This window comes from Acyrthosiphon pisum, chromosome A1 (assembly GCF_005508785.2).
Source record: "Acyrthosiphon pisum isolate AL4f chromosome A1, pea_aphid_22Mar2018_4r6ur, whole genome shotgun sequence".
NCBI classification, from domain to species: Eukaryota; Metazoa; Arthropoda; class Insecta; order Hemiptera; family Aphididae; genus Acyrthosiphon; species Acyrthosiphon pisum.
Window position 1 is genome coordinate 138,003,238 of NC_042494.1, and position 10,039 is coordinate 138,013,276.

At 25.8% G+C, this 10,039-nt stretch overlaps 3 protein-coding genes across 4 annotated transcripts in view; all 3 read left to right on the plus strand.

Moving 5' to 3' along the window:
* The window catches only part of LOC100158897 (palmitoyltransferase ZDHHC3), a 3,087-nt gene extending 1,750 nt beyond the window's left edge, over nt 1-1,337 (plus strand). For both annotated transcript variants that reach the window (XM_008180075.2, XM_001945725.4), the window contains exon 5: nt 196-1,337. In XM_008180075.2, coding sequence (XP_008178297.1) covers nt 196-415 — 220 coding nt within the window. In that variant the 3' untranslated portion in view covers nt 416-1,337. The remainder of the gene's footprint in view (nt 1-195) is intronic.
* A 1,336-nt stretch (nt 1,338-2,673) lies between these two features.
* LOC115033686 (cilia- and flagella-associated protein 43-like) lies at nt 2,674-3,229 on the plus strand. The gene is made up of 2 exons (XM_029486861.1): nt 2,674-2,902; nt 2,973-3,229. Exons 1-2 carry the CDS (start codon nt 2,768-2,770, stop codon nt 3,123-3,125), a joined length of 288 nt encoding a protein of 95 aa, XP_029342721.1. The 5' UTR covers nt 2,674-2,767; the 3' UTR covers nt 3,126-3,229.
* A 1,524-nt stretch (nt 3,230-4,753) lies between these two features.
* LOC103307786 (cilia- and flagella-associated protein 44-like) lies at nt 4,754-9,840 on the plus strand. The gene is made up of 4 exons (XM_029486363.1): nt 4,754-5,093; nt 6,656-6,997; nt 9,137-9,379; nt 9,796-9,840. Exons 1-4 carry the CDS (start codon nt 4,989-4,991, stop codon nt 9,838-9,840), a joined length of 735 nt encoding a protein of 244 aa, XP_029342223.1. The 5' UTR covers nt 4,754-4,988.
* Nucleotides 9,841-10,039: the final 199 nt, after the last annotated feature.

Consider the following 10,039-nt stretch of genomic DNA (forward strand, 5'->3'; position numbering starts at 1 on the left):
TTTGTAAGACGGAGACAACAAATGCGGGTGTAGCGTCCTCTTAATATAAAATATTATGTACCTACAAATTAATAAAATTATGTTACTTTTTAATAAAACAACTAAATTTGATTCATAGGTTTATCATAATTACTAGATTATGTATTTTATTTTACAATTAATTACAATACACATTTTGTTTTTTTGTTTTTTTAGCTTACATTCAGTAATTTTAATAATGGAAAGCGCTCTCTTTGGTATGTTTGTTATTGCAATTTTGTATGATCAAATGGATGCTATTTATAATGATCAGACAACAATTGAACAAACGGTCTACAAACGTCCAAATCCATTGCATAGATATTTATTTTCAGTTATTTGTAGATGGCCAAAAATATCTAGATCTACATCCAAACTTAATATTCGATCTGTATAATTTGTTTATTGTTACTTTGTATGATTAATGTAGAGACTTGTTAAATTATTAAATATTTAAATTTGTATTAGGAAATAGGCATATTACGTTATACGTATGGTTCATCATGCGAAACAATTTAAAAATATTATTAAAATCGATAAAGAACACAAAATCATAAAATATTTTAATCCGAAAAAAGCAAAGCAAAGATTGTGTTTGATTTTACAATTTTGTGTTTTTTTTTCTACTTGTGTTTATTAGGGTACAAATTACAATCATATTTTGTCAATTTCAGTGCATACTATATATACCATATACACACACTTTGTTATATTATAATTTCTTATCAGCTATTTACCTTTCACTATTAAACTATTTTCTATTAATTTCCTACTATCTCAAAAATCAATCACTGACCTTGTCATAACCCCTAGCTTCTCAATTTTAATTTAAAATTTCTATTGTAAAAATTCTTCCCTAATTTTACTTATGTACATTTTCCATGTACAAATAACTGTTGAACAAATTTGATTCATAGTACATCAATAACTTAATTAAAGTTTCCAATTTATAAAAAAAAACATAATACAGTCAACTTTTTAATTATAAATTACTATCCTATTCTTATATGGCAAGTAAATCGATACTAGTGTCGAACATCCAGTCCCTGTATTATATGATTTTTTTATTTGATTTTTTATTTGTATAGCATGAAATTGAAATGATTTTTATTTTTATAAATTAATTTTTAAGAATTATATTTATTAACATGATATGTTTAAATTTAATATTTGCATATAACTTAAATTGTTTGTATACTTAATATTTTATTATTTATATTAAGATATTGAATAAAACGGTGCCAGATCATTAGCATAAAATCTAAATATTATGTATTAAATATTAAATATATTAAGCCATCCTTAAAGTTTTAACAGAACAATATCTTATGATACAATATTAAAAATAATTAAATTCAAGTAAAATATCTGAAAGAATATTTTATGACTATGTGCACAGTGTATACTATTAATATACAATTAGTTAGTAATTTAATTAATACAATTCAGGTGTATTAATAATAAACTGTTTTTTAATTCATAATTCTGTACCTAGTATAAATTGTTTTATTTATGATTTATAATTATTGCATTACCTATGGTGTTAAGGTTTATTATAAATAAATTATGTGATGAAAATGTTTATATATTATAATTAACGTCCCAAAAATAATTCATAAAATTACTATTTAGTGACAGAATGTTCAATACACATACTACTAATTTGAATTATAAACTTTTTAGTTTAGTTTACTTGTATTGGATCTTGTCTATTTTTGAAGATGCTTTTATACATTAATAATTATGCAACGTATGATGTGGATTTCAAAATAAATATGTGATGTTATTATTTTTAAACATGGTTTATAAGTTTAACAATTTGTATAGTTCGTACCTACTTAATAAGTTTCAACTTTAACATGTAGTACATTTATACATTTCAAAATTGTATTATATTGTCACATTTTTGTGGTGAAATTTGGAATGTATAATAATAATATTTCTATGTAAGAGTATATAATTTTGTTAATAATTTGAATAAAATAAATTTTATTGTGTCTTAAAATAATGACATATTATGTATAAAATATATAAAATTCACATAATTTAGGAAATAACTGTGTTATAATAATATTACCTAGCTACTAGATGAATAATTTTTCACTTTGACATTTTATATTCAATCTTATCTGCATATTATTGATCAAACTTAGTATTTACTCATGCAGAATTATTTGCTAGGCAACAGAACTGTTGTTATTATGATATTCAATTTATATGTTGCATACAAAATTTCTATTTAATTTAACTTTTACAAAATGTTTTATCATGAAGAATACAATGAACACATTACAGAAGAAGCAGTCAATAATGATCAAAATCGTTTGTTAAAAAGTAGTGATTTTATATCCAAACCAATTAAAAGTGTAAGGTGTACAATAGATGAAAATATATTACAACTTCAGTATCCTTTGTCAGATAAAAATAGTGATTTGCACATATATATTTTAATGTTTAATTGTGGTTATAGTCTATACTTAATACCTAATTATGGTTTTTTTTTAAATGTCAAATATCTATAATCAATAGATAGCTGATTAAGTGTATATTATATAATAATTACCTATATATATTACCTATATATATATAATAAAGTTTAATTAATACCAAATTTTTTTTTTTATTTAATAAATATAAGTACATTTGTAGTGTAATTACAGAAATTACAGTGGTGTGCACTATTTCAGAAGTTAAAAATCCTTAAGCACTATACTTAAGTCATTCTTTTGGCTATGATTGCTGGTCTAAAATGTTTAATATATGTGCTGCAGACAAGCATACAGTTGTGTATGCAGCAGGTAGTTATATAATTATGTTTGACATCAATGAGGGGAAATTGAATTTTAGAAAATGTGCCAGTAATGGAGGAATAGGACATATAGCGGTGAGTTTATTTGAATAATATTTAGAGTTTTTGTATTACAGTTTATAATAATTAAGTTTTGTTTAATTAGAAAAATCCAGTTTTGAGCCACATTGCAGTAGGAGAAAATTGCAGTAATCCACTGATCATTGTGTATGAGTGGCCAACATTTGAAATAGTTAGTGTTCTCAAAGGCAGTGCCGAACAACAAAACAATTGGTTATCTTATAGGTATAAGTCATAAGTGTATTTCTTGAAAGTAAATTTACATTGGCAAAATAACTGAAACCGTTATTGTGTATTTAAATATATAATGTTGATCAAATTTAAACTTCAAATATATATATAAAAAAAACTATGTTTAAATATTTTTAAAACTTTTTGGTTGCCTACAGTATGAACAACTCATTAGAAACCTTGTTAAAACTGTTGAATTCTCAGCTATATAAATTGAACATTTTATAAATTATCAACTATAAAATAATTTGGAAATTTGAAAATTGCATGTACCTATCTACGATATTATTTTAGGGCGTTAAAGGGTTTTTAGGGCATTATTGGAGTTTTTGGATCTAAAATTCAAATTTGAAATTTTATTTTAAAATTTTACACAATAAGTCGCTAACGTGAGTTTTATATGTATATATTTTTTTTTGTATAACAAACTATAAAGAATGTACTCACTTCTCGTACATTAATCTAATTAATAATATGTCGGAGTGTACCTACAGGTAAATAAATATATGATACAAATCTATCAAAATGGTTAAAAAAAAAATATAAGGCAATTATTGTTTTTCCAGATTAAAAGAAATCCAAGTTGAAGATGTCATGAAGTTTAGACCAGAAAAAAAATTTTAATCACTTTTTTCAATTTATTTAATTTAATCAAATATTAATAAAATGCAAGGCTGGGCATTAACGAGTTAAAAAGTTAAAGTTAAGTTAATAAGTTAATTTTATATTAACTTTTTAACTTAACTAGTTAATTTTGGCTTTTCATTAACTTAACTGTTAACTTACTAAATTTCTTTTTTAATTAACGTGAAATTAACGAGTTAATTTTTCAATTTAAGAAGTAAGTTAAGTTAATTTATTTTGTTTTTAATTTTATCATATTTCACTACTTCAGTACCAATATTTCGTTTTCATGTCAAAAAATATTTACCGTGGATCGTTTAAAGTAAAAAATGTATATAATTCGAATTTAACTAATATGGAAACACTGTATAAAATATAAACACTATAGTCTATAATTTAGTTTTGGGTTGGAAAAAATTAAGTATGTTAGCGTTGTATAAACAAATTAACTTTTTTTTAACTTAATAAAAAGTTAACAAAAATTGTGTATTAACTTTTAACTTAACTGAGTTAACCTATAGTTAAATTAACTTTTAACTTTTAACTTTTTGTTATTGGTGCATATTAACTTAACTTAACTGAGTTAAAAAAAATCATTAACTTGCCCAGCCTTGATAAAATGTATACTAAATTTATTAAAAATAAAACAATTTAACTGAATTTTTTCAGTGTCCTATTTAGAATTTTAGGGCAATTTTTTTAAGGGAAATTTACTTAAAGGAAATTTTTAAATCTTTTCAATTCTTCTATATAGGTACCTTAACATATTTTGTGTTTAAAATTTAAAATTGTACGCATTTTTACCAACAAAATAATTTGCGATTTGTCGAGATTAAGATGAATTTTGGAAACATTTGAACTTCAACCCTAATGAAAAAAATTATGACTACATTTTTGATAATTTTTAATTTTGATATAAACAGCTTGTATAGTTGTAGTATATATTTTCAATATTTTTTACTCAAAAATATTTTGAACATTTTATTTATGTAAATAGCAGTAAATCCTCTCTTTATTCTATATCGAGTATAATATAAATTCAATTTTTATTTTCAGCCAAAATGGAGAATATTTGTGTTCACAAGCAGGGGAACCCGATAATACTCTAACAATTTGGGATTGGAAAAAATCGAAAATAATTTTGAGGACAAAGTCTCACAATCAGGATGTATACGTTTGTAGATTTTCGAACTTTATACCCGACCATTTGGTAACTGCGGGGTCGGGACACTTAAAATTTTGGAAAATGGCAAAAACATTTACCGGATTAAAGCTTCAAGGTCAGCTTGGACGCTTTGGCAAAACAGAAATATCAAACGTTATAGGCATTTTTTCGATGCCCGATGAAAAAGTAAAATTATACATAATCATTATTTTAACATAATCACTATTTTGCATATTGAGTATTGGCAATACATAAGAGTAAACACATAAACTTTGGTTATTGCAGTATGTTAGATAACATATACCTCAATATAAAATATATAAGTCCTGTACAATATAGATATATATACAGGGTGTAACAGATAGAACTGACTTTTGGAATAACTTTTGTTCTAATCAATATTTTAAAACTTTTTTTTTTATATATAATTTATAGCCACTTCCGCTACACGTGTAATAAAAAAAAATATATTTTTATTTTTTAAAACCAAAAATAAATAAATTTAAATTTGATTTAAATTTTTTTGAATAAATTCAAAATAGTCAATTTGTGAATCTGATTATAAGAATGATTTGGATGATAAAAAAATTTATCTATAGTAAGAAATTTATTTTTTAGAATTTTTTAAAATATCAATATTTTTTTCGATTAAATTAATTATAACTGTGTTTTCAAGTGAGGCGAGGAAAATATTTTTTAGAAATTTAAAAATATTAGCGCATCTTTCACCCACAATTAATTTTACTTATAAATGTATATAGGTACAAGTGTACAGAAATAATAAGTATATATTTAATATTTTAAGGTTAAAATATAAGAATTATAAATTAGGTAAGAAATTACAAAATGTTGGACGTAGTACCGCAGTGGACAATAAAACAGAACAGAGGGTGGGCTTAGCAAATATTAGAATTCTAAGGTGCATGTGTGGGGTGACTACTGATTAGGGAGGATAGAATAATGAATTAATTAATTAGGGGTAGTGTAGGAGTGTCCCCAATCGTAGACATAATGAGCCATGAGGGAGAATATAGGTTGAGATGGAATCTGTCATTCTAAGAGGAGAGGTAACTTGGAGGCAGTAAGAGTGGCTACTGAAATGAACGTTGAAGGAAGAGGACTGAGAGGGAAAATGAAAAGACAGAAGAAGAGATGGATAACACAGAAAAGAGCGAATGATATGAAAAAATAGCTGGTGTGAGTTAAGATTTTAAGAATAAGTTGTGGGTGGCATAGCTCTATGGAAATATAGGAATGTGGTGGTCGTCATTCTCACCCCTCCTCCAAAAGCGGGTTACACACCCAGCACTCCCTTGAATTGTGCCCCCCGGGTGGCCAACCCCAAATAGGAATAAAGGGCGAAGAAAAAGAAGAGGAAGAAAGCTCCCAATTATTGCAACAAATCAACCACTCACATCTATACAACTATATACGTATAATATCATAAATCTTTAGACATGCTTTAGTTTCTAAATTTGTAGTCAATATAACTAATTTAGTATTTAGCCTATAATTATTAGAATCTCTCTCCTCCAGCTCAGCCATATTGGCATTGGAGGTGATTCATCTATTAGGTAGGTACCAATCTTTATGAAGATAGGTATCATATTAATAATATATCTAATAAATTGTAAATAAATTGTAATTGATGGAAAAAAAAATTATAGTTATTAGGTAATTGCTTGTTATGTAAATCCAACTATATTATGCATAATATTATAGCCTCTATTTTGTTGATTATACAATAGGTAATATCGGGCTGCGATTGGGGTAATATTTTGGTGTGGGATGAAGAACTCATCGACGTCGAAGTGACTAGAAAGTTTCGAAAACCGTGTCATTCAGCGCCGATCATCATGTTTTTGTACTCCGAAAATGACGCTCTGTTGACGAGCATCAGTATGGACGGTACGATAAAATTCTGGTACTATCGTACAGTGGATACTGCGGACCCACCGGAAAACGATCGTGTACTGGAAATGGAACCGTCGTTTACGATCAGTGTCCACGATTCTGTGGGTAACGCGAAAATCATGGGCATGTGCAAGATTGACGACAGTGACGACGAATCGAATGACTATTTCATTCAGGTAGGTATAATTAACGCCGAATGAAATTTAGCTATATAATTATTTGTATATTATGATACCTATTTATGGAGGTATATTATTTTACTATGTTGTATCCATAGATATATAGTTGTGTATATCTATGGTTGTATCTATATGTGATAATATATACAAATATTATACAGTTGTATATTATATACCTAGGTATAATATAATAGAGTGATATACAGATAGGTAACTAGGATTTTTTACGCCTGGGGAAAACATTAAAATTACGCCCAATCATAGCCCAAGAAGTCTGAAATAACCTTCCTATAGGTACCTAATTGTTTTCAACTAACTAGCATAATTTGCACAATTAAATATATTTAATAAAATATTTAGTAATTATTGGCAAATATTTTGGTTACAGCATAAAATAAATAATATTTTCAATTTTGTACAACTATTAATAATTTTAAAAACAATTTAAATTCCAATTGTATTAAAATGCTGTGTGAGATTTTATTTTAAAGTAAAACTATCACTTATTAAACTTCATTGTAAACATAAGTACCTACTTAATAAAAAAAAAACAGTTTAATAGGTACCTAATAATCTGTGGCCTGTCTGTGCATATATGATATAGGTAGGTACCTATGTTGATCGATAAGTCATAGAATGTTTTGTGAATCATACATTATAATGAAAACACAGCAATACATGTTATATGTGCTTAGAATCTTATAAATTATAGTTTATCTATATAATATGTGAATCTAATATCATTTATTATCTAATATCTATACAATATACATATTATAATTGTAATGTTTTTGGAATTTTGACGGATGCCTGGATGGCTGGTTAACCTAGTGACGGATCCGAAATCACAATCACAATTTATTTATTATTATTTATCATAGGATAAGTACCTACCTACGTACGACAAACGTCGTACAAAGTAAATGGCAAAAGAATAAAGACAAAATACTACATTTATGATATGTACCTATATGATTTTATATTTTTCTTTCCTTCAAATGTGGTCAAATTAATATACGTATTATGCAAGTCACGTACAGTCTTGTAAAAATAATTTTTGAAAAAGTATTAAGATACTAATAAGTACTAGTATTCGAGTAAGAAAATATTAAAAATACTTTTAAAATAATATTTAAAAAATGTATTTTACGAATACTTACAAAGTATTTGAATACAAATACAAGTATTTTTTTAAATTGTATGCTATATAATATATATGTATATTGTACATAGGTGCCTATTATGTTACTACCTACTTAATTTAGATTTTAACAATTACTATAACATTTCTGACTATTTAGAGATATATACATGTTCACATATTTCATTCTGCATTCAGATGTATTTCAAATAATATATTGATTACATTTTAATGAAAAAAGAAACTAAGGAGTGGTATTAACTATTAATATGAAACTATTTTAAAATTATTAGATTTTAAATTTTCTTAAAAAATTCCAATATAGAAACCATATAAAATTTGATGTGGTGTTTTTTAAATTTTAAATATAAATTGTTATTACCTACTTTTACTATACAAAAACGAATATTAGTTTTCAACGAAAACAATATTATTTTTACTGTTGTAAATTTATTGTGAAAAATAATAAATTAAAATTAATAAAACGGACTTTATACGGTATTTTAATACAAGTATTTAAATTTTGTTAAAAATACTTTTAAAAAGTATTCAAAATACTTAAAAATACATTAAAAAAATTTTATTTAGAATACCATATAAATACTTCAAAAAGTATTTAAATATAAGTATTCAAATACTTGTATTCGAATACTTTACAAGACTGGTCACGTATCAAAAAAAAACAATAATTTTACTGTCTAACAGGCAACAAATAATCAATATATTTATTTTATTGTTTTAAGTTTTGAGTGTTTTGACCCTACAACTGCGACAGCTTTAAATAATATTATATAGATAAATGAAAATAACATAGGTGCAATGTTATATAGGTATGTCAATAGATAAACAATTAGACAACTAAATGGTATTTTATTTGTATTATATTGTGATAATATAAAATATTTATACTTATCGTAAACTTTTTGATTTCAATAAGTTTTTATGTTTTATCGGTTTCATCGTTTAATAATTCGTACATATCTATACTATTTTAGGACGGTAACGGGGGAATGTGGCTCGCTGACATCGTAATGGCCGCAGACGCAAAACCACTTAGACGGCTAGCCAAGTTCCACGGTAGTGAAATAACTTCTTTGCAATCATCGCCCGTCGGTTATTATATCGCTACCACTTCGTTGGACGGTTGGCTCCACGTACATGATGTTCTTAACAAAAAGTTGGTATTCACTCACGATTTCAAAGTGCCAATCACTTCGTCAATTTGGTTACCGCTGAAGGTATATTATATTATGAATAGTTTATAATATTTTATGAACGTATTGTCATTTTGAACCACGACTAGCATTGACGTACAGTGTTGGGGAAGTTAGCTACTTATTTTTGGCAATTAAATTACATTAGGTACTAATAATTCCTTATCAAAATTGTAACTAAATTATTTTTAAGTTGCCTACTTTTTTTTGTTTGGTTAAGTTAGGTACATTATTTTAGTATTAAAAGTAACACAATTACAATAGAAGTTACTTTTTTTTTTCAAAAATCTCACTGGAGCTTAATAATCATGTTGTCAATATAACAATACATAATATATAGTTACTAAATAATGATAATCAACAATATGAAATTATTAACAGATAGGTAGGTACTCATTTTACTATTCTATTATTATTATTTTATTTTTATTGAACTTAAGCCCGGCAACTATGACCATTACCTAGCTGTTTGTAAAGGATTATGAACTGTGGTTGGTAAGGATGGTATGGTAAGGTGTTGTTATGGACTTACGGTTGTTATGGTAGTTAAGAAAACACGTGTATGTGTGGCAAGGTTTTTACTACTACGAACCTGGGTGGCCTACTTACTCTCAGTCGTATTGCGCGACTGTCAACACTAGTCAACACTAGTCAACACTTTTATTATTATTATTATTATTATTT